Source organism: Marmota flaviventris, chromosome 5 (genome assembly GCF_047511675.1).
Source record: "Marmota flaviventris isolate mMarFla1 chromosome 5, mMarFla1.hap1, whole genome shotgun sequence".
Lineage (NCBI taxonomy): Eukaryota > Metazoa > Chordata > Mammalia > Rodentia > Sciuridae > Marmota > Marmota flaviventris.
The window spans coordinates 10124468-10148061 of NC_092502.1; the positions used below are offsets into that span (position 1 = coordinate 10124468).

Below are 23594 nucleotides of genomic sequence, written 5' to 3' on the forward strand. Positions count from 1 at the left end.
GTGATGTTCCCCTCTAGACGACAGCAGTCATGGGCAGAGGCACAGTCATGGGCAGAGGTACATCTGCCCCAGCCTGTCTCCGTGATGTTCTACTCAATGCCCAGCAGGCAGTGTTTGGTGGACGGATGGACGGATGAGTCAGTGGACCAACACCACGTGCACCTGTGGTCTCAGCGTCCCCCATCCCAGGAGGGCAGAGCAGTCCTGACCTCTGGGCCAGCAACGCCATCTCAGCCAGGAAGGCAGGCAACTCAGAGCAGGTGTGAGAAGCGCTGGCCCTCAGGTCAGGCTGGGACAGAGCTCTTTAAGAAGCGTCTGCCTCAGGGGTGAGGGCCGGGGGAGCTTGCCCAGCTTTCTGTCTGCTGCAGAGAGGCGAGGTCTTCCCTCCAGTGTGTCACTCAGGACACTTCTGTTTTGAGTGGCAGAACCAACTCAGATTTGCCAGAGTGAGCGGGAGGGCTTTAGACTGGTGTAGCTGAATGACCTAGCAGCACGGGGCTCCTGGACTTCAGGCACGGCTGCATCAGGAGCTCCCACAGCGTTCGCCTGCCTCTCCCTCCTTCCACACTCCCTCTTCTGCCATGTAGGCCTCGTGCTCAGACCCCTGGGGCTGCGAAGTGGCTCCCGCAGCTGCAGCACACACTGGGTACGAGGGAGAAGTAAAGGTCACATCTCAGAGGCCCAGCAAGCGCGCCGTGTGTCCCAGGCTTATCTCCACCCAGTCAGCATGAGAGAGAGGTTGGACAGCCAGCTTCCCTGAGTCCCTGGAGTCCCAGGGTGTGGACTGAGACCTGGACAGAGGTGGCTCCAGACACAGCCATGATCAGAGGTTAGGTAGCTGGGCACCAGAGGACAGGCCCCGGCCCTTCCCCATCTTGTCCCTTCTCCTCGTGGGTCTCTGGCAGCTCAGGTGATGTTAATGGCAGACATCCTTGCTCCTGAGAATGTCACACAGACAGCTTTCAGAGCCCGTGTCCTACCCAGGAGGGGAGGAAGGATGTGCTGGTCATGGGTTTCTCCAGTACCACTGGGCAATCCTGCCGCCTTCAGAAGACCCCGGACGTGCAGCATCCCACAAAGCAGTTGAGATGCCAGTTGCTTAGTGATTTAAGATGGAGTGAACTCGGTTTTGTTCAGCAGCGAGCAGCCAGACCAGACATCATGATTCTCTTCTGCTCTGCTGCAAGCATCAGGTAAATATAACAACGAAGAGGACCCGTGGTCGTGATGCTGGGGTGCCATCTAAAATGACGTGGCGGGACCAAACCCCAAGGCCAGAGGCCCGGGCCCAGGGTCAGCCCTGCACAGACGCGCCTTGCCCAGTGACGTGCCGGGGAGGGCTGAGCCAGGGTCTGACCGCAGCTCTTCCTGACCCTGGCCCCCGGCTCCCCGCCAGCCCTGACTCAACTTTATTCCGACCAGAACTTGAAAGTTAGGTTTCTTCCCAGCTCAGCATAATTGGTGGCAGTTGGGGGTTTGCCGTCACGTAAATGGCTGCCCAGCCCTCTGGCCCCACCACAGCACTGTCCTCCAGAGGCCGCGCCCAGCCGAGCCGGCTTTAAGGAGTCCCAGATGGGCAGCCGCGGTGGAGAGTCACGGGATTTCTGGGGTCCTCGTCACCCTGGGAACAGCCTTCCCCACCCACAGGGAAGCAGACGAGGTCAGCCAGGGCCGCAGCTGTTCCTCATGATGGGCGGGAGGCAGCCCAGAGGGGCCACGACGCCCCGTAGATGATTTCATGATTCCGCCACCCTCCTCCCCTCTGGCCCCGCGCCTTGGTGTTTCCAGAAGTAACTTGGCTCAGAGAGAGTGGGGGGGGGCCGAGGCCTCGCCGAGGGGCAGCCTGGCCAGCGTGTTGTAATGGAAAAGCAGAGGGTTCGGTCAGGAGGCCCGGGCCCAGCTGCCCACTAGCTGTGTGGCCTTGGGCACCCCCTTAACCCCTGTGTGCCTGATGGCAGCAGAAGCAGCTGGCATTTCCAGAGCACTGGATGAGGGACCCATTCTGCTCGATATCTAGATGTAGCTACTCATTTAATCCTCGTGACAAGCTTGTCACATTACACAGACGGGGATCTAAACAGCCGGGCAGCCCCTCCGTCTGCAGCCCAGAAAGGTGCCCTCATTTGCCCAAGGTCACGCAGCTGGTGAGCGTCGGAACTACTCAGACTTGGGGCTGGATGGGTGACCCCAGAGTCCACCCTCTTGGCCACGTTGGTCCCCACTGCTGCATCCCAAGGTTCTGATGAGTTAAAATTGACAGTTGTGTCCAGGACAGGCCAAGACCAGCAGATAGCCAGGAGTCACCAGGGGCTAGGAGGGGGACAGGGAGACCCTGCTTACGGGACCTTGGGGGTAATGAAATGTTCTAGACGCAGATGCCAGGCCTCATGTGTGGACATGTGGATATACTAAAGACCACTGCTCGCTTCTAGAGGGTGACTTTAGGGTACGCAGCGTCCCCATTCTCTGTGCGGTGACGGTGTACACACAGGCTCTCCCGCTCTCCCACCAGCGGTGTCCGCTGTTGGGACTGGCGGTGGGCGCGGTGGCTGCTGGGAGTTAGCTGCAGGCGGAGCGGGTGGTGGTGCAGGTTGTGAAGATCCTGGGCATTGGAACGAGGAGGACTAGGCTTTGATCCAGACCCTCCCTTCCTAGCTGCCTCGAGGTCCTGATTTAGTCAGAACCATCCCGGGGCAGATGACGGGAGCCCAGTCGAGGTGGGTTATTCAGACAGCACCTTCATTACCCAGTGGACTGAGAAATCCTGGGGCCCTTGGCTTCAGGTGTGGCCCAACCCAAGGGTCCTTGGCTTCAGGTGAGGACCAGCATGTCTAGGAGGGCTTGTCTTCCTCCACTGTTGATTTTCTCATGCCCAGGCCAGGAGGGACAGCATGGTGGCAGCCACAGCTCTGGGCTCTAGCTAACAGACCAGCACAATGATGTCAGGGAACAGAGAAGCCCCTCCCCAGCAACTGGAGCAAATCTTATTGGCTCATCTTGGGTCACATGATCAGGTCATCAGGGTCAGCCAGGGACTGAAACAGAGTCAGCTTCCTGCCTTGCCGATGTGCCTAGACCCAAGGGTGGACATCAGGGATTCCCCAGTGGACATCAGGGAAATAGGCGGTAGGTGACAGAAAACCATAAATTGTCCTCTCTCCCTACAGGACGGGCAGCGTCTACTCTGCAGAGGGTGCTTCTGCCCAGACCATGAGTCTTTGCAAACAAGCCTTAGACATGTGAGGACCACTTTGCCCTTTGCCATGTAACCTTTGACCTCTGTTGGTCAGAGGTCTGTTGTACCCCCAGGTCATGACCATCGGTGAAGCCAGGGCCTCCCTCACACAAGGCAGCTAAAAATTTGCTGACCTAGACCCTGGACTGGCACGGGGACCTGATGAGCTTCTACTTTCTGAAGCTCTCTGTGCAGTGGGGACGTATTACCCCAGTAGAGCCAGGTCAGGGTGCTCCCAGGGGGCCTCTGACCACCTTCACCAGGTCAGGGTGCTCCCAGGTGATCTCTTGACACCTCTCATCAGCGGCCTTCTTAGAGGACTGGCCTCCTGGTGGAGGTGCAACCTGAACCAGTCTTGACAGTGGATAGGGAGTTGGCCTCCACCTAGTGGGTAGGACACTCCCAGCAGGGCGGCTGGAGTCTGAGCTGGGCTTCTGCAGAGCGGGTGGGACACAGCCACTGCGTCACTCTGTTTGCCAGGGAGCGCTCTCTGGGGCGGAGTGCCAGCTGCATCTGTAGCAGGAGCACACCTAGGGGAAGTCCCTGCATGGGGTCCAGAGAGGCCCTGCAGCCCCCTGCTGCCCCCATGCCACGCCGCAGGGCAGCGGGCAGGCCAGGGCACAGGTGCAGCTGTCTGGAGGGCATCAGATCCATCACACGGCGCAGCTGCCTTTTGGTCTATGCCTTCCTCCCATGGGGCACAGAGAGGCCTGTCCCCAGTCATTCAGCCAGCGTCATGTCCTGTCTCACTGGGAACAGGACTGAGAGCCTAGTTGTCCCAAGCTCTCAAGAGTGTGACAGTCCCCAGTGCACCTTTTGGAGGGTTTTCTTCTGTCGCTCTGGGGGCGGGCATGGGGCTGGCAGGACCCGTTCTTCCTCAGCAGGCAGCTTGGCCCTGCTGGGCGAGTCCCAGAGACCCGGCCAACACCAGCCTGAGGCGCTGGGGCCACATCTGTCCCCAACCGCCTTTCCTTGAGTCAGATGCGCTCTCCTCCCAGACAGCCCTTCTGAGATGGGAGGTGCCACCAGCCCTCGGTGCTCCCTGGAGGGAAGTCTTCGTCCCCTGGAAGTCCCTGCCTTAGTGAGGGCGCAGAGCTAAGCCAACACATGGTCGTCTTTTTCCACCCTCTGTGCGATTCCTTCTTTCTGAAACAGCAAGAGACCTGATGGCCTTGGGCAGTGGCGTCTGGACGCACAGCCAGGCCTTGGTGTGGCTCCCTGGCAGCTTCTCTTCTCCTGGGCGGCGGCTGACCAAGCCAGCGAAGCACGTTTTGAAATTCTGCTCTTCTGTTGCAAGAGCTGCTTTTCGAGTGCTCGGAAGCTCTGGGGGCCAGTGGCCACGTGCTGGAGGGTGCAGACGAGGCCAGCCCTTGGCTCCCTAGCCACGCTCACCTGGGCCAGAGCGAGTCAGAACAGGCCGAGGGTGGCTTCCCAAGACCAGTCCCTGGGGGAACTCTGGATGGGCACTCAGGGGAGCCCCAATCTGGGAGTGGTCATCTGGATGCGTGGGTAGGGAGCCGTGCATTCTTTAAAAACACGTTTCCCCTGATGGTGTCTCCGCACTATCTCCACAAACAGATCCGCGGAGGGAGAAGCACTTAGAGCAGCAGGACCCACAGTCTGCAGGCCCTGCCCCCGAGGCCAGCGGATCCCCGTGCCCTGCCCACAGGCTAGGGCCTGGAACTGACCTCAGTTCCGCTGGGTTTCGTGTTCATATGACCCCCTGAGGCCTCCTCAGAGTGACCTCGGGGAAGGTGAATGGGCCTCAGGCAGAGGTGCTGGGCCGGTTGCACCCCTGCTGCATCCCATGACCCTGGGAAGGCCACTGCCCTCTCTGCTCCCCTCGCCCTCACCTGCGACTTGGGACCTAGGGTCCGTTTCCTGGGCTTGCTGCAAAGGTCAGATGAACTCGTGTGTGAGTTGCTCGTCGATGGCTGCCCAGTGTAGCAGTGGTCACTGAGCACCATTCTGTGTGAGTGATCTGAATATCATTCATCAGGGTTACTTGGCAACATCTCTTGAAGCTGCTGCCCCAAAACTTGTCTCTGTTGCAATCATTCATTAGCCTTTTTAAAAAATTAATCAACTTTATGTTTTAGAGTTGCTTTAGGTTCATAGCAAAGTCCACTGGAAAGTGCAGAGCATTCCCGTATCCCTGCCCCCTTACAGTGCCCCCACTATCAGTATCTGGTTCTCCCAATTTTTATTGAGTTCCTACTATGTGCTGGTGTTGAAGAGCTCTTGAACTCCAGAGAGGAAGCCTGCCTCTTCCAGACAGGGCCCTGAGTGGCCTCACCAGTCTCTGAAGGACAGTGGACCAAGTATTACCTGTCACCACGCAGGACAGAATAGGGCCAGTGATTGAAAGCTACAAGTAAAACCACAGGCTACAGGGCTGGGAGGGTTTGCCCAGCACCCCTGAGGCCCTGCATGCCGCCCTCGGCACAGGGAAAAACCCACAGCTGAGGTGTCGAGCCAGGCTGCTGGCCAAGCCCGTACCTCCCGGCAGCCCTGCGATGCCCTGCCAGGCCGAGGCTGGCCACCTCTCCGGGGCCAGGAGTTAAACAGCTCAGAAGGGCAGGGACCCAGCCTGAGAAAACCAACCAGCTTCTTCATAACTGTCTCATAGCTCCAAGAGTGGGGCGGTGACCGTGGCACATGAGTGTCAATCTCTGGCCCTTCTGCCTTGTTGGCCACTGCCTGGGCAGATTTCTTCCTGGATATTAATGTCCATGCTCAGGGTGTGCCCTGAGGACTTCATGAGGGCGTGTGTGTGTGAATGTATGTGTGGGTGGGTGGGTGTGAGTGTGTGTGGTGCTGGGGATCGTACCCAGGACCTCACGAATGCTAGGCAAGCACGCTACCACTGAGCCACGTGGCCAGCCAGGGCCTGAAGACCTAGTGCATGCCTGGCTAGGGCTGATGCTCAGTGGAGCCTTCTGTTCCACCTGGGGAACTGCTGTTCCTTCCAAAAGGCCTGCAATTAACTAACCTCATTTCTCCTCGACTTTTCCAAGCTTCTTTGATTCTATCAGAGAGAGACAGATCTGGAGAGACAGAGTGACCTTTTCCTTGAAATGCAAGGACAGGCACATTTTTCACCTGCCAAACATTACTTTGGGAGGCTTAGGACTCCCTCACCGTCTGCTTTGACTTCTTGACCCATGTACTAGTCAGGATAGCTCAGGATATGCTGCTACAACAAGTGACCTCACGAGACAACTGGGCGTATTGTTGGATCTTACTCCAGCAACATGGCCATCAGAGGTGTTGGGGACTCTGGACCCTCCCTTCAGGACCCCAGCTGGCAGAGAAGTCATTCTCAGGAGTGTGGCCAGTCCCCCTGGCAGAGGGAAACAGAAAATGGTAAATAGGTACCAGTTAGTAATCTCCACCTTTGCACAGAGGGAATCAGTGGCAGACCCTTGGGTTTGGGATACTGGGTGAGGTGATCCACATTCACGCCTCAGGGCACTGAAAGGCTTCCATGTGTCACAGTCTGTCCCCATTCCTGCTTCTCCCCACCCATCCCATGGTGCCTCCAACACTACCTGCAGTTACCAGTGTACAGCTCAGTCTCCTCCAGACCCTGTGTCTTCACTGCAGTGCCCACACGTCCAGCCCGGCCAGGCCCGATGCTGTCTGCTGAGCCACTGGGCAGCTCTTGGGTCCTGCGGACATGATCATAGACCTAACCAGTCCTATTGTGGTTTGTTCTTCAACACAACCTGGCCGCTCTAGGAAGCAGGATGATTCCCGTCCCTGAAAATTCTGGGGCCTCTGAGGGTGCTGTTTGCATGTCCTTCAAATCCCAGGGCAGGAAGCCCCAGGGAAACCAAGAAAGGTCCTGCAGCCCCGAGCCTTCACAGTCTGCAGCTTGGATGTAAAGAATGGTTTGGGGGCCCCAGACCAGCTGGAGTGGCCTTCTCCGTGGGGTCTGAAAAGCTGGACAGAGCAAACTCTGGGTCTCACGTAATTCCTTTGAAAGGTCAGAGGCTCACGGATTGTGCTCCGAGAGGTCTGAGGTTTGGTGTTCTCTACCCTCAGATGCAGATGTTGGACAAGTTTCCCATGGAAGGAGGGCAGAAGGACCCCAAGCAGCGCATCATCCCCTTTCTGCCAGGTAGGCCACCTGCACCATCGGAGGGGACGCCGGGGCCACAGAGCAGCTCCAGGCCTCTCAGGGCGGCTCGCAAGCTCCTCCTCCGTCATCAGGGAACACTGTCCCACTGACCAGAGTGCCTGGGACATGGGCCCCACACACCGTTTCCTAGGCCCACGACTGGGCCTCACATCCACCTCCAAACGGGAATGGCCGACGGCGCTGCCCTGGAGCGCGGCTCCCTGCTTGGCTGCCGGGCTCTTTTCTGCTCCGCATCTCAGACGCAGCTCAGCAGCCCTGAGCGACCCCATTCACCCCTCACAGCTCAGCAGGCGGCGACCAGGCTGGCTCCTGGGTTCTCTGTTTAGGGCCTTAGGAGGCCAACGTCCAGGTGTCGGCTGGGCTGAGGCATGACCTGGGGTCTGGGGAACACACGGCCCACCTCGGTCACCTTGTGGCACATCCCACTTGCCTGTGGGCTGTCTGCTGACCCTCGGTGTCTCTCTGTCCTTGTTGGGCCCACCACAGGGCAGCAAGTCTTTGTTGTGCTTCAGATCCCTTCGACGTCCCCGTCTGCCAGTTGGAGAGCGCTGTCCGCCTAGAGGGCTTGCGCCATTTATTGACTGTCCAGGACGGGCCAGTTGCTGGACACCTTCAGTCCCCAGCCACCCTGCAGGGCAGGCATTCCTGAGCCCAGAGCACAGATTAGGAAACTGAGGCTCAGAAGAGGGCAGAGCTGGGGTTCAGACGCAGGTGGGCCTGGCTGGCCACCTGCACTTGGGCCACCTGGCCCCACTCCCAGGACCCCCTACTCACTACCTCTTTTTTTTGAAGGGCACGAGGTTTCCCTGTTTTGTCCAGGCTGCTCTCAAATCCTGGGCTCAGGAGACCTTCCTCCGTGTTCAGCCTCCCAGTGGATAGAGCTACAGGCCACCGTGGGGCCTCACCTCCTCTGAGTGACAGCTGTTGAGTTTTATCTCTTCATTCACAAGTTAGAGCTGATAAAGGGACTTCAGTGATGGGACAGGAGGTGTAAATGCATGGAGGTGGCCAGGGGACATTGGCCAGGGGTCATTGACTCTCATGATTGTTTCTACACACAGATGGTCAGCAGCGGTCACCCCCCAGTCACAGGGGTTACAGCTAAAGGGCTGCATAGGTCTCCTTCTTATTTCAGATGAGGAAACTGCCACTGGGTCACATGAGCATCCGTCCTCCCGACCCTCCGTCCAGGGAGCCAGTGGTCTTCAGAGGCCAGCAGCCTGGGCAGGTGTAGAGACAGGGCTGGACGGTTTGCCCGGCCCCCTACTGGGAGCGGCGTTGCCTGAAGCTCACACCGTCTAGTCCCACCCCACCCTGGGGAAGCCCACGGAGCAGGCGCATCTGACAGACAGGCCTCCAGCCTGTGGCTTAGAGCAGGGCCACGCCCGCTGGGCCTCAGTTTCCACTGCTTTAAGGCTGAGCCTTGGCTTCACGAGGCTCAACTCGTGGCTGGGGTAGGTTCCCCGTAGACAGGGTCCTGGGACGTTCCTTAGGGGTTCTATGGCAGCCTGTGTTGGGGCTATCCTTAAGTGACCAAGACCTTGAGGGATAAGTGACTTTCAAGTTAAACTGGGCTCTGAGTACAGGGATTTCTTCAAGAAAGGAAAGGAAAGAGTCAGCGCTTTTTTCCTGCATGAAAAGCAAAAGCAGCTCTGGAAAAGCTCCCCAAGAAGAGGACTGGCCTGGCCCCCAGCTGGCCCTCTCCCAGCTCTAGAGCTTTGGTGGTTACGTAAGCCTGTCCCACCCAAGAATTAGCCAAGACACTGCTCTCCACCACTTGGCCCCTTTGTCCCTGCTCAAGGCACCCCTTGTAGCTTGCAGAGGTCCCCTTGGGCCCCAGAACCCTGGCACGTCCCTTCTGAGCCCATCTCCTGCTCCTCCCAGAGGCCCGGGCCCAGGGCAGGGGAGCACAGTCCCCTCTCCTTGGGGTCACTTTCTGTGCAGACTGCCGTGTCAGCAGGACAAAGGCAAGTCTCATGTGAGCACAAAGGCCGGGGGAGGGGCCAGCCCCGGTTTCCATCCCAGCAGGAGCCCAGAGCCAACTTGGCAGAGGAGGCCGCTTGAAAAATAAGAAGTACAGTTTGGCTTCCTCCACCAAGCGAGCGAGCGAGCGAGCGAGCGGAGTCCTCGCCCCAGAACACCCTTTCCACGCCAGCGAGGCAGCAGGCGCCCCTCTTCCCAGAGCCACACGGTCGCAGCAGGTGCCGCTGCCCCTCAGGCCCTCCACCAGGGAGGTGCTGGCCCAGGAGGCTCTGGCCGCAGGGCCCTGCCCCTGTCCTGCACACCACTCTGCTGTGGGGAAGGGCCCTTGGCCTGCCAGAGGCTGGGCTCAAGCAGTCGGGGGCAGAGGAAGATCACATGCTCTTAATTGCCAAGTGCCACGCAGCGTCCTCCAGATTGCTTCAAAGAAAGAAAAACCAGTCATGAGTCCTTTGTGTGCACCTACTAAGGGCCAGCCCTGTGCCGGGAGTGTCCTAGACCAAGTGTCCTTCCAAGAACAAGGGCTGCTTTCCCATCTTACAGAGGAGACAGAGGCTCTGAGAGGACCACACTCCTCAAGGCCTCAGCAGCAGAGGCTGGGATGGGCCTGTGGCCTCCCCAGCAGGCCCTGTCCCATGCCCTTGCTGGGACTGGAGTGGAGCTTTTGTCCTGTGTCACACGCCCAGGGAACCCTGGAGGTGCCTGGGGTTTCTGTCCTGAGCCGTGGGTAGATCCTCAGCCCTGAGTTTTTTTTATTGTTTTTTTTTTTTCTTTTTTGTAGCTGTGATGGACACAGTACCTTCATTTTATTCATTCATTTTTATGTGGTGCTGAGGGTCCAGCCCAGGGCCTGACATATGCAAGCCAAGCGCTCTGCCGCTGAGCCCCCGCCCCAGCCCCACCTTGAGTTCCTAAGTGGTCAGTGACCTGGGGACGAGCTTGTTTTTCTCCAGGGGCCAGCAGTGGCCCCGTGCTGGTTGTCAGGGTCTGAGCCTGTGCACAAGCTGTCAGCAAGAGGCCTGGTCACCGCCCTCTCCGTCTCCTGGGCCACAGTGTGGGCCAAAATGGAGCCACACTCTTTGGGGCGGGGTGTCCCCCCTGCCTGGAGATACACGGGAGGGCACTTGGCACGCAGGTTCCCCACACGATCCTGGTTTCTCCCAAAGGTGGGGACACTCCTAGGGGTTCTGGATGGCAAGAGTCCCACCCACGGGGACCAGTGAGATGGGGAGTGGGTCCTCGGTGGTCACAGTGAGGGCCCCGGCTGGGCCTGGGTCTGAGCCTAGGGTACTGGACCTTCTGCAGGGTGGGGGCCTGAGGAAGCCACCACAACTCCGTGCCCCCCGTCCCTAGGAGGCTGGCCCTCAGGATCCTTCCACGCATTTCCTCCTGAATTCTTACCAGGAGGCACGGGTGTGCCAGGGAGGCGCAGGAGCATGAAAGAGTGTGAAGTTTGGGGACCGGCAGGCAGGACAGAGGGGGATGGTGGGGAGGGGCTGGACTGTCAGGTTGTGCAGCCCTGGGCCGTCCCCTGGGCTGTCCCCCGGGCCACTCGCCCAGAACCCGCCCACAGGTCACTGTCCTCGGTCAGCGCAGGTGGGGGCCTCCTTCACGGCTGCCCCCGCCTCCCTCCATCAAAACTCGCTGAGGTGAGGCCCCGAGAGACAGGTGCTGCGTGTCCTCAGGGACAGGGAGGCTGAGAGGCTGGTCCGCAGGACAGAGTAGGAAGATGGCCAAAGACCGTGAGGCAGAGGGGAGAGGCTAGGGGAGCCAGGGACCGCAAGGATGACTTCCCCCACGTTCTGCGGCACAGAAGGACCTGCACGTCTCAAAAACACTGTTGGAGAGGACCTTGCACACTCCTAGGGCAGGTGTCTGGGGTGGTGAGTGGGCCAGGGACCTGCTCTGTCCCCAGCTAGTCTGCATGTGTGGAAATGTCACACCGTCCCCCATAAACATGTATAGTTACCACGTGTCGATAAAAATGTGTTTATAAAACTTCCTCAAAACTTCCTGTTAACCCGTTCCCCAGTCCCGTACCAGAGCTGCCAATGGGGCGTTGGGGACACTGACAGGGTTACCAAGCCGGGTCAAGCACAGGCAGGCAGCCCCCACAGCCCACCCAGGACACCCTCCGGGCTGATGCTCAGCACACTCTCCCCTCCTGCAGGCAAGATCCTGTTCCGGAGAAGCCACGTCCGGGATGTGGCCGTCAAGCGCCTGGTACCAATTGACGAGTACTGCAAGGTAAGGCTGAGAGCACACGGCCTGTTTAGTTTGTTTTTCTTTTCTGGCTACAAGATACTTGTTATGAAAATTTTTGTACAATTGGAAGAAAATGTAAAGTAACTAGAGAGAAAAATCACCCATGATCCCTCAGCCAAGAAGAATCTATCAAGGGTTTTATATGCGTCTGTGCCATTTTTCCTTTGTGTGAGTGACTCTTTGTGGTGTTGAGACCATCCTGTGTGTATACTTTTTTCTGCTCTTCATCTGTTTACTTTGTGACATAAGAATTTCCTCATATAATAGAAATCCCCTTGAGCCTACTTTTAATGACTGTATAGTATTCTACTGTGTGTGAATGTTTGAGAAGTTGTTCAGCCAGCCCTGCTGTCAGGTGGTACAACTGCTTTCCTGTCCCTTGAGTATTTGAAACAAGTGCCTGCCTTAGGTTGTATTTCATTTAATTAGAGGCTGTGGTCAGGAAAGAAATATTGTACACACACACACATATATATATACGTACATATAATATATATGTATGTATATATAATATGAAACATGGATAATATGTATTAATGGATAATATATATTTATATTTCATGTGTGTAGTTTCTCTGAGTTTTTACTTCTTCAGGTTAAATAGCTTTAAGAGTAGAAATAAGCAAGAGATGCCTTAAAAATGGAGGGCTGAATGATTTCTACCTTAGATGGGTAACAAAGTGAGTATGTTGACCCTCACCACCCCCACCTCCTACTGGAGGGGCAGGCCAGTGTAAGCACACAAGAAAGGAAGGAAAGGCAACCGGACTGGAAGAAAGGAGTGCAATTGCCATGACCCACAGGTGGTGCGAGTCTCTATGTAGATAATCAAGAGATCCATGCACAAAACACACAACTAGGAAATGAGCTTGGTAAGACACCAGGATACAAGATGAACATATAGAACTCGCTTGCATTTATATGATCTACAAATGAACAATCCAGAAATGGAATTAAGGAAACAATTCCACTCATAATAGCCTCATGAAAGAATAAAATACAGGGCTGGGGCTGGGGCTCGGAGGTGGAGCACTCACCTGGCATGCCGGGGCACTGGGTTCGATCCTCAGCACACACATAGAAGTAAAATAAAGGTATTGTGCTCACCTACAACTAAAAAAAAGTAATAAAAGTTTAAAAAAATACTCAGGAATAACATTTAACAAAAAGAAGTGCAGGATTTTACACTGAAACTACAAAGCATTGCCAAGAGAAGTCAAAGAAGGTCCAAACTAGTGGACAGGCATCCCATATTCATGGATTGGGAGACTCAGCATCTCTGTGTTGAGTGTGATTCCTCTTGAAATCCTAGGAGGGTTTGTTTGTTTTTGTTTTGTGTTGCTTTTTTTTTTTTTTTTCTTTTTAGAATTGACAAGCTGATGCTTAAGGGCAGTTAGAGGAGCCGTGCTGGCCATTTCCAGAGCTCGTACACACTGCAGTATTGGAGATGCCTGGTACTGACACTGGGGTGGCACATAGATCAGGGCAACAGCACTGAGGATCAGAAATGAGCTCACGCAAAATAGTATGCTGTCCTTATTCAGTGAAGATGCCAAGACGATTCGGTGGGAAGGGATCGGTAGTCTTTTTATACACAGTTGGGACAGCTGTGTTTACATTAGTTTCCTAGGGATGCGTAACAAAGCGTCCCAGACAGTGTGGCTTGAACAATAGAAATCCGTGTCCTCGTGGATCTGGAGGCCGGAATTCGGAGCAGCAGGGCTTCCCAGGGCTGCTCCCTTTGGCCTGCAGACAGCCTCATCTCCTCCCTATGACTTCAGGGAACCTTTCTCTGCACCTGTCCACGCCCTGATCTCTCTTCTTGTAAAGATGCCAGTTACATTGGGCTGCAGGCCATCCTCAATGACTAAGATCACCTATTTAGAGGCCCTGTCCATCTCCAGGTGAGTCACCTCCCAGGCCATGGGGATTGGGGGGGAGAGGGTCAGAAATAAGGAAACTGGACCCTGCCCCCACCACGTGCAGAAATCAACTCAGATAAATCTAAGAGCTCCCAGGAGGAACCCTCCATGACCATGGATAGGGAAAGAATTTTTTGATATGACAGCAAGAGTATCAGGCCTAAAAGAAAAATTGATCAAATTGAACTTCACCAAATCCACTTAAAACTTTTTTTTTGCTTCAAAAGATGCCACAAGACAATGGAAAGGCTTGCCCTCAGTGTCTGGTAAGAGACACTGAGAATGCACCAAGAAGTCAAGGGCAAAGGGCAACCCAGTTTTAAAATGGGAAGAAGACTTTCCTCTTACCTAAGAGACATCGGGGTGACTGTAAGACCACGCAGCCCAGTCTGGTCAGTCATCAGGGCAATGCGGACAACAGCAGGCCGTGCCGGGCAGCCTGGGCAGTGGCCACAGCAGCAGGGCAGTGGGCGTGGGTGGGGACGCAGACCCTGGAGCCCTCATTCTGGAGAGGAAAAGCCGCTTTGGAAAACCCTTGGCAGCCCCTCCACCCCTCCTGGGCATGTGCTCCAGAGCATGAAGACCTAATGGCAAAGCTTAGGTGCGAATGCTCGTAGCGACCGCAGCTTGTGGTAGCCAGACCCTGGGAGCAGCCTGCACGCCCGTCAGCAGGAGAGTGGACAGAGGAGTGTGGGGTCCGTGCCGCAGAATGTGCTTGCTCGCGTGTCAAACAGCAAAGAGCAGTGATGGGCGCCCCAACCCGACGGATCACCCAAGCACCAGGCTGAGCAGAAGCCGGAGGCGAGACTCGGACCGTGTGGTTCCGTGGGTGTGAAATGTGCAGCAAAGGCAGATCCGCAGGACAGAACAGACCTGGCCTCCTGGCCCCGGGCGGCAGGGTAAAGATGGAGGGCAGATTAGGCTGGAGGAGAGGCTGGGGCAACAGGAGGCCCCAAGGCTGGGTGGAGGTGATGGCCGCACAACTCTGCCATCACCAGATGTCACCAAGTTGATTGTGCATTTATAATGGGTATGTTTTATGGTCTATAAATCATACTGCAATAAATCTTTTTAAACATTTAACAAGGGGCCTGGTAGGGACCAATGACCGCCCCTCCACCCAGCAGGGGACATCGAGGAAGGACAGACAACCACTCCTGAGGGTCTGTCTTGGCGGGGCCTGACCTCACCTTGTCCCTCCACCAACGCTGATGAGATTTTACTACTGTGCAGAAGAGGAGATGGAGATCAGAAAGGTCATTGAAGGTCACAGCCACTCCTACACCCTGCTGGTCACCTTCCACGTGGCTGAGGAAGTGCAGGGGCGGGGGGCAGGGATGTTCAGCATGTGCTGGGAGCAGAGTCAGGCCGTGGGTGGTTCGTGTGTCCCCCAGAGACTCCAGAGTTGGAAGGGTGGTCCCCGGTGTGTTGGTGTGTAGGGGGTAAGCCTTTGAGAAGGGGGCCTGGTGCAAGATAACCAGGTCCTGGGGACCCCAGGAAGGGGTGAGTGCTGGTTTCAAAGGGAGGTGAGTTCTCTGAGAGCAGCTTGTTACAAAGCGAGGCTGCCCCACCCGCTGGGCCCCTTCTGCACACAGCTGGCTCCTTTCCACTTCTCCATCACATCCTGATGCAGCAACAGGCTCTTGCCAGGATGCTGGCACCATGCTGTTTGGACCCTCCAGCCACCAAAATTGTGAGCCAAATGAACCTCTTCACCTTATAAAGTACCCAGCCTCAGGTATTTTGCTATAGTACTACGAAAAGACTGACATAGGCAGATGATTCAGATTCATCTCTCTCATGTGTATCCTTAAAAAGGGGTGGGGGTGGGGACAGGGACAGCATTCCACCTCAAGGATGTCTTTGCTGCCTTCCAACTTTCAGAGGAAAATTCACGTCTTCACTTTGTCCTTTTCCAAACCTCTAAAGCTTGAAGTTCCCACTCTGGAGACAGCCCTCCTTGCTCAGGCCCTGTGGGGTTGCCTCGCCCAGCTAGGAAGCAGCAGTCGCCCCTCAGCCCAGCTTCCCCGGCCCACGCTCTGTAGAGTCAGGCTCCCTTCCTATCTAGGGGGCCCAAGCCTCCGGGGATTGGATGTTGGAAGGGAAATTTGAGCCCTCATCCTGGAGAGATCCTTAAGCAATAAGGGGAAGCAACAGCTGTGTGCAGCTGTCTGGTACCTGGAAGAACCAGAGATCATCGGGATTAGCCACAGAAGAGACGGCTTGTGTCACGGGAGCCACATGGAAATATGCAGCCCTGCCAGTAGGAATCGCAAGAGAGAGCAGATATCCAGGGATTGGAGCTGGCCGCCTAGAGGGAGTGGAAATATGCCTTTTGTCACCAGATCTGCCGTTCTTCCCAGGCTCCGCAGGATGGTCCTGGCATTCGGGTGTCTGCTGGCGACTCGCTGTGAGCCAACTGAAGCCAGTCTGGTCCCAGGGCTCACTTCACAGCGGTAGACGTGGGCGCGCCCAAAGGTGCAGGTGGATGGGGCTACGTGTCCCAAACTCGCCCTGCTTGTGCACACAGCGCGCTTCCTGCTCCACCAGGCAGGCACTCCCCCGGCAGGACATTGGCACCCGGCAGAGGAGACACTGGCCTGGAGCTGAGGACCAGCAACAGGCCTCACGCACCTTCTGACACAGCAAAGGCCACTTTCTGGGTCACCGAGGAAAGACGGGATTCCTCGGTAGAGGGGCACCCAGGTGGGAAAAGGCAGTGACAAGGACTGACCTCCCTCGCGTCCCACGTGGTGTCATTTATAAAGTCCTGACAGTGAGAGGCAGTGCCATAAAGGATTTATACACAGGACAGTATCTTCATCATCTCTAGGGACAGGGGGATTTCCAAAGATGCAAAATGTACCAACAGCTAAAGACTGGTTTATTTGACCCCGTTACATTTAAGAACTTCTGCTCATCAAAAGTCACAACGAGAATCTGACTCTGCTGCGGGCTGCCCTGCGCACCGGCCGCTCGGGCTGTCCTGGGAGCGTTGAAATACCCACCGTCTGTGTGATGCCACTTGGCATGAACGGTTCCTGGAGGCAGACACAGGACCAGCTAATCCTAATCCCGGGCTGATAAGAGGCCAGTTCAGGGTCCTAGGCCCAGGGCCCGGTTCTGAAGGATATGTGTGTGACATGCATGAGCTGCCCACAGTGACCTCAGCAAGCAGGACTCTCTCTCATCCCCGCATTTGTGGGGAACAGGGTTCCTTCTGGAAGCAAGCACACTTTGGCTGGAACCTCGGAGCTCTGTCAAGCCCAGGACGCCTCGCGGTGCGCAGAGGTCACGTCTGAGGATCAGCCAGCCCACGACACCAGAGGGTGTCCTTGCACATGTGGCGCTGTCTTTCACTGGTGCCTTGGTGTGTTTCCTGGTGCAGATTGGGTTTGGCTGTTCGTCCCAAGGACAGCCCAAGACCAGAGGAGACTCGGCGCTGTCCGGAAGTCTCCATGGGCCTCCCTGTCCCACCCCTCGCTGGTCCTCCTGCGCTTCTGCCTTCTCCAACAAGAGCACCCGGGACCCTCCAAGCCCAGACACCCACCTCGGAGCTCACACCCCACACCCACCTGCCGCCCTCCAGCAGGCCCCGTGCCAGGGCCAGGCCTCCCCCTCATGCTGCTCATCCAGCCTGGTGTCATGGTGTGCCCAGCGCTATGGAGGAACGCAGGGAAGGCACGCAGCCTCCACGTCTGCCCTCTGTGGGTTTGAGGTAGAGGCTGGAATCGGCCAGGCCTGGTCCTTCTTGTCCAGATCACCTCCTCAGAGTCTCCGCTTCCCCGGCCGCCCAGGGTGACATAGGGAGACCGTGCGTTCAGGAGCCAGCGGTGCTGAGCCACCCTCAGGAGAGCAGGGATCTCAGCGCGTGGAGGCCACACCACACTCCAGCATGTCATCAGCTCCTTCGTCATGGGCCTGCAGAGGAAGGGGAGACCCAAGGGGCGGGGCACAGGCAGCAGCTCGTCCTGGGCAGGAGAATGACACTGGCCGCCGGCACCAGGACAAGGAGGAGGCTCAGAAGTAGGAGCGGCCTGTCCTGGGACTCTGCCTCCAGCCTGGGACAGGTTAGCCCTGGGGACAGGCTGCAGAGAGTAGCTACTTAATGGCCAATAAAAATATCAGCGAGCCCTTTAAGTCATTGTCCTCTACTTGAGAAGTACGAAGAGTGTATAGTGACAGGCCAGGTGCCCACTGTCACTTCACATCTTTCCACTCTAAACCTGGGGCAGGTCACACGAAGGGAATTTGGCAAAATTAGAGCCTGTGACTCTGACCACATAGGGTCAGCAGCCCAGCGTCCATCAATGGGTGAGAAGCAGCACGGGGCATCCACAGACAGCGGGGCAGCCGCAGCCCCAGGAGACAGGATCTCACATGCTGCAGCAGGGGTGACCCCGGATGGTGGATGTGCTGAAGGAAATCAACTGGACAGAGAAGGACGGGTTCTGTGCATCCCTCCAGGGAGGGGCCTCAGGGAATTCACAGCAGGTGGAGAGGGCAGGGCTAGGGGATGCTGCTGTTCCATGGCTGGAGTTTTTGTTTTGCAAGATGAGAAGAGTTCTGGGGACAGGAGGTGCTGGCAGTGTGACAATAAGAATGTGCTAATGTCCCTGAATGCACAGTGGGGAAGATGGCAGGTTCCAACCCTGTGTCTTGCACAACTAAACATTTCTGATTGGAGGAGAAAATCACATAGGGTCAAAGTATCCCCGAGCCCTGTGTGAGGTGCCTGTTGGAGACCTCCAGCCTCTCTCCAAGTGGCCCCTCTGCGCCCAGGCCCCCTGCAGGTAGTGCACTTGGGTGTGGGACAGTGGGCTTTTAAGGGATGTTAGAAAACACTGGCATGTCTCCACCCCAGACAGCAGAGTGACACATCCCCACCCCAGACTGTCATCATGGCCAGGGTGTACGAAAGGAACCAAGGAGCAGGGCCTTCTAGGGCAGAGCAGACAGCCACCTCACTGCAGAGCCACCACTTGCAGGGTGACAGGGCTGGCTGGGTCACCTGTGATGTGTGAGGGGAGGGGCACTGGGAATTGGGCCCAGGGCCTCACACATGCTGGGAGACCCTCACCCCCAAGCTACCTCCGGCTCTCTGTGCAATTTAAATCACATGTATGCGTGTGCAATCCCCCCCACGGGCTGTGATAAGATGTGCACGCCCCAGCTCCACTGCACACAGACCTGTGTCCCCGTCTTCCCGATCCAGGACCTGGGCCAGAGGGGCTTCAGTCAGTGCTGGTTGGACTGAGCAGCTTATCAGGAGGTCTTAGTTTCAGATCCTTCATGGACGGGACATACGCTGCACTTCTCTCCCATGTGGCGGAGAACCTTGCACAGGGCCCACAGGACATGCCTGGTGACACACTGAATGGAACCTGTTGGTGAAAAAACCAGGATGACGATGCCCAGTCCCACGCTGTGCCCTCCTCGTGCAGCCCCCTGGCAGGTGTCCTTGAGGCTTCTTCCTGTCCTCATGTGGCAGAGTGACATGAGGTAGCCAGTGGGGGACCCGGGATGAGGCAGCCCCCCGTCGGCCTGGACACCTCCATCTAGCCTCTGTCCACATTCTGAAGCAGCCCCTTGTGTAATGCTCCAGTCGGGCAGTTCCAGCACACGCACACGCATATTGGAAGCTGCATGATGTCCACCTGTAGGCAACCCAGTCTCTGCACAGCGAATACCCAGTATCCAGTGCCCGCGGTCTAAATGCCGGTTGTGGTGAGATCACCACTTACTGTTAGTGACAGCATCTCTTACAAACTGGTACGCAGGGTGTGGTCGGATACTGTGTGAATGTGCCCATACAGTTTGTCCAGATGTGCCCACTATACCTCTGGGCACATATGCACATACACTGTGTGTGTTTCTTAACCCAAAATACCAGCATCACCACTTGACAAAATGCACAGGCCCTGCCCCCGACCTGCTGAGTCAGGACCTCGGGGCTGGGGCCACCGGGTGATCCCAAGACCCTGGTGTGCAACCCGTCACACCTGCTTCCTTCAGACCCCCCTCTCTCCTCTGCAGGCCCTGATCCAGCTGCCCCCCTACATCTCTCAGTGTGATGAGGTGCTGCAGTTCTTTGAGACAAGACCCGAGGACCTGAATCCCCCCAAAGAGTAAGTTGGTCTGTGAGCCCCCTGCATCCTGCCCCGCCTGCCCTGCTGGTCCAGCCAGCCTGGGGGAAAGTAATGTCCAGCCAGAGTTCACTGATTCCTCCCCGCAAGCCTGGCCTCAGGGGGCCTCGAAGTCACTGTGAGGGTCATACTGGTCCCCTTTGGCAGGTGAAAGAAGCTGGCAGGGTTCCTGTAATCCCATAATGCTCTGCAGCACTTGCCAAAGTGTGTTGGGACCCAGTGGGGGGTGGCCCTGTATGGCAGTGACTCTGGTCGGGTCCCCTCACCTCACCGAAGAGCCAGGTGTGCTCAGGAACTGCAGGCCTGGCCCTTCCCCAAAGTGCTTGGGACCAGGAGTGTTGGGATTTCAGGTTTCCTCAGATCCTGCGACGTCACCTCTTCCCAGGGCGGGCAGCCATGCTGACTTTGCCAGGAGGGAGGCTGGCTGGGTCCCTGCGGCTCAGCCCTGCCTGGCTCAGGAGTGCAGCTTCCCCGGCTCTTCCTCCTGGAGTCGGCCATGGTGCTGGGATCTTCTGCGGAGCCATAATGGGGAAGGGATTGATCTACTGGTTTGCTCCAAGTCTCCGGGCGGAGTTGGGTCCCCGAGAAGCTAATCTCACACAGGAGCCCTTCCAGGAAGGCTAAGGAGGGGACTCTCATTGACTGGGCCTTCCAGACAGGACCCCTTCCCCCAAGTCTCTGAGCAGAGGCCACCGTGGACAGCGTCTGCTCATTCAGATGCGTTCATTACCCAAAGTTGCCCACAGCTGCCGCGCAGCCTCGGGTTGTGCTGAGGTCTGGTGGGCGCTGCTGGAAGGAAGAAAGGGTTAGCTTGACCTCAGAGTGGTCTCAGGAAGGGGAACCCATTGAGACACCCACATGAAACACAAAGCACTGGGCTAGAGGAAGACGGCAGAGCAGCCAACGGCTTCCCGAAGGAGTGTCACCTGGTCCCAGGAGGCTTCCTGGAGAGAAGGATTCAGAGTCTGGCACCCCTTCCACCTGTGCGACCTTGGGCAGGTGACTGGGCTCCTGAGAGGGTGCAGCTCCCCTGCCCGTGGCCAGCTGTGAGATGCAGCAGCCTCCCCCGGGAAGGACGGTGCAGCACCCTGGTTGCGCCTTCCTGGCTGAGCCAGGCTCTGGGGGACGGAAGGAAGGTGGCAACGCAGTTGTGGGCAGCTCTGGGGCCCCACAGGCCATCTCTGCTGATCCGGTTGCTGGTTCCGGGTGTGACGAGTGGCCGGGTGACTACACGGGCTTGGTCTCCTGGTCAGGAGCTGGAAGCTCAGACCCAAGTTGGGCTTGAAACGGGGTCTTCTCTGGCAGTGTCTGGCGGGGAGACCAGGGCCACAAAGGTGCTGTTACAGGAGGGTTTTGCTGCCGGGATAAGCACGCGGGAGCCCCCAGGCAGGCCACAGAGCAGGTCATGTGCCTGTTCAAGGGCCCTGCTGCCGCTACTACATGGACCCATGGGCCCTGCTACCCGCACTGCCTGCTCCAGCTGGGACGGCGGAGGCACAAGCAGGGTAGGAGTGGCCCTGGTCACAGGACCCAACACCGCTCTGGGGGCAGCATATGCAGAAGCAGCCAGGGAGGACCTCGTGGTGCATCCTGCAGCAGCCACCGAGGGGGACTCTACCCACAAGGACGTCCAGGGGACTGGCCAGGCCGCGCTCTAGCTCCCTGGGCCTCAGTGTCTCCTCCTGCCAGATGGGTGTGTAAATCATGAGGTTTCAGTGAGCAGTGCAGCACAGCTTCCTGACCAGGACCCGGGGACCTGAGGGTCAGCTGGCCCTCCCTGCACCACAGCTGTGGAGTTCCTCCTCACGGAGAGCATCCTCCAGGCCCTGCCCAGTGGCTGCTCCCAGATGCTAAGAACATAGCCCAGGGTCCTGGGGTCGGTTTAGCCCCCTGCCCTCCTGAGGATGCCTCAAAGCTTCATTCCATGGTGGTTAAAAACCAGACTTTCAAGTCAGACCTCGAGTGGACGTTCCTCCAAGAAGACCCCGAAGGGCTGGTAAGCGTATCAAGATACATGAGATCGTTAGGAGGGGATGCAGTCCAAGCCTCCTCAAGGTTCCCCTGCTCTCCAGGCCACTGTTGTCAAGGATGCAGAGAAATCGGGGCTCTCACACGTCGCTGGTTCGAAGGTGAAATGGGTGCCGTGGGAAACAGTCTGAAGGCACCCAAAAAAACTAGCCCTACATTTATGACACGACCCAGCATTTCCACCCCTCGGGATTCCCCCAACATGGAAGCTCACAGAAGCATGACTCATGATAGCCAAAGAGTGGGAGCAGCCCAGCTGCCCACAGCCGGAGCACAGATGGACCAAACATGGCCCATCACACGTGGGATGTCCCGGCCATAAGAAGGACGAGAAAACTGCTTCACACTGTGACATGGGGGAGCCTTGCAGACACGCTGAGCAGATGAATCCAGACACAACAGCCACCGTTACGGGACTCTGTGTAAATGAGTGTCTAAGTAGGCAGGTCCGCAGAGACAGCAGGAAGACCTGTGGTGGCCACCACCGGGAGGAGGGGGACGGGAGGTGACTGCTACCTGGGTCTGGGTTCCTTTTTGGGCGATGAAAGTGTTTTGGAATGAGATAGTAGTGATGGTTGCAAAACCCTCTGACTCCATGAAAAACAAATCAATTGTGTACTTTCCAAGGTTGAGTTTTATGGTTTGTTAATTATCCCTCAAAATTTTTTTATTTTTAATATATTGATTTTATCCTATTTTTGGTGCTGAAGGTTGAACCCAGGACCTCATGCACAGAGCTATGTCCCAGCCCTTTTTGGATTTTATTTTGAAACAGGGTCTCACTAAGTTGCCCAGCTGGCCTTGAACTTGCCCTCCTCCTGTTCCAGCTTCCCAGGTAGCCGGGATGACAGGCATGCACCACCACACCCAGCTGTCCCTCAATTTTTAAAACATTTAGGTAGACCTGGCTTACCTTACCAGCTGTGTGACTCAGGGCAGTTACCTGACTTTTCCTGATCCCATTTTCCTGATCTGTAAAATAGAGACAAAGTAACACTTATTTCCCAGGGTTGTCCTGAGTTTTAAGTGAATGAATGGCCCGAGCCACTCAGGGCCTGGCAGAGGGCTGCATTTCATGATCATTGAATGATGGCACCGGTGCCACAACGCCCAGCCCAGCCCAGCCACTGGAACCTGCTCATTGTCACTAATGAGATATTAAGTGATATGTGAACCCTGATTTTTAGTATTTGCAGTACAGTTGTACCTACAAACTCCGACCTGTATGTACAAACGTAAGAGCCGTCAGCCTCATTCCCTGTGGATTCCAGCCTCAGCAGCATCCCAGGTCACCTTCAGGGAGATGCACTGTGAGCGCTGCTCTCCCCACTAAGGGGCAGAGCCTCTGCTCCTCCAGCGAGGCAGGTGCCAGGCCCTGTGCACTGTGGGGTGTCAGGGCTGTTGCAGACTGTGTGGCCCTCCAACTCTGCCTGGGCCCCTCCACTCTGCGAATGCTTGGGGACACTGGTCCTCAGGGCACCAGAGCACTTATCAGGTAAAGGGAGATAATTAAGAGGATTCTTTCTGTTTTTAAGAAATCGTAGGTCCCTGGGGTTGGCTTGGATTTCATTCACTCACTGACGGTGTTGTGGGATGGAGAATTCATTTTCTAACAGAATTTTCCTGTCAGTACATGACAAATACTAACTATTATTCATTATTCTTTCTTGCCCCCATTCTTTCCTGTACAGGGAGCACATTGGAAAAAAGAAATCTGGTAAGAATATTTTCCATTTTCCTCCCCCCTCCCTCCCTCCCCCTCCCTCCCTCTCTCTCTCTCTCTCTCTCTCTTTAATTGAAACCAAGGGCATTCTGCTACTGAGCTATATCCCAGCCCTTTTTATTTTCTTTTGAGACAGAGTCTCACTAAGTTT

The 23594-nt window shown here is 56.5% G+C and overlaps 1 protein-coding gene across 1 annotated transcript in view; it reads left to right on the plus strand.

Moving 5' to 3' along the window:
• Nucleotides 1-23594, plus strand: part of Sh3pxd2b (SH3 and PX domains 2B) — a 75785-nt gene that overhangs the window by 24156 nt on the left and 28035 nt on the right. The window contains exons 3-6 of the mRNA XM_027938754.2: nucleotides 7283-7358; nucleotides 11530-11606; nucleotides 19583-19674; nucleotides 23412-23437. Of these exons, the coding sequence (XP_027794555.2) occupies nucleotides 7283-7358; nucleotides 11530-11606; nucleotides 19583-19674; nucleotides 23412-23437 (271 nt within the window). The remainder of the gene's footprint in view (nucleotides 1-7282; nucleotides 7359-11529; nucleotides 11607-19582; nucleotides 19675-23411; nucleotides 23438-23594) is intronic.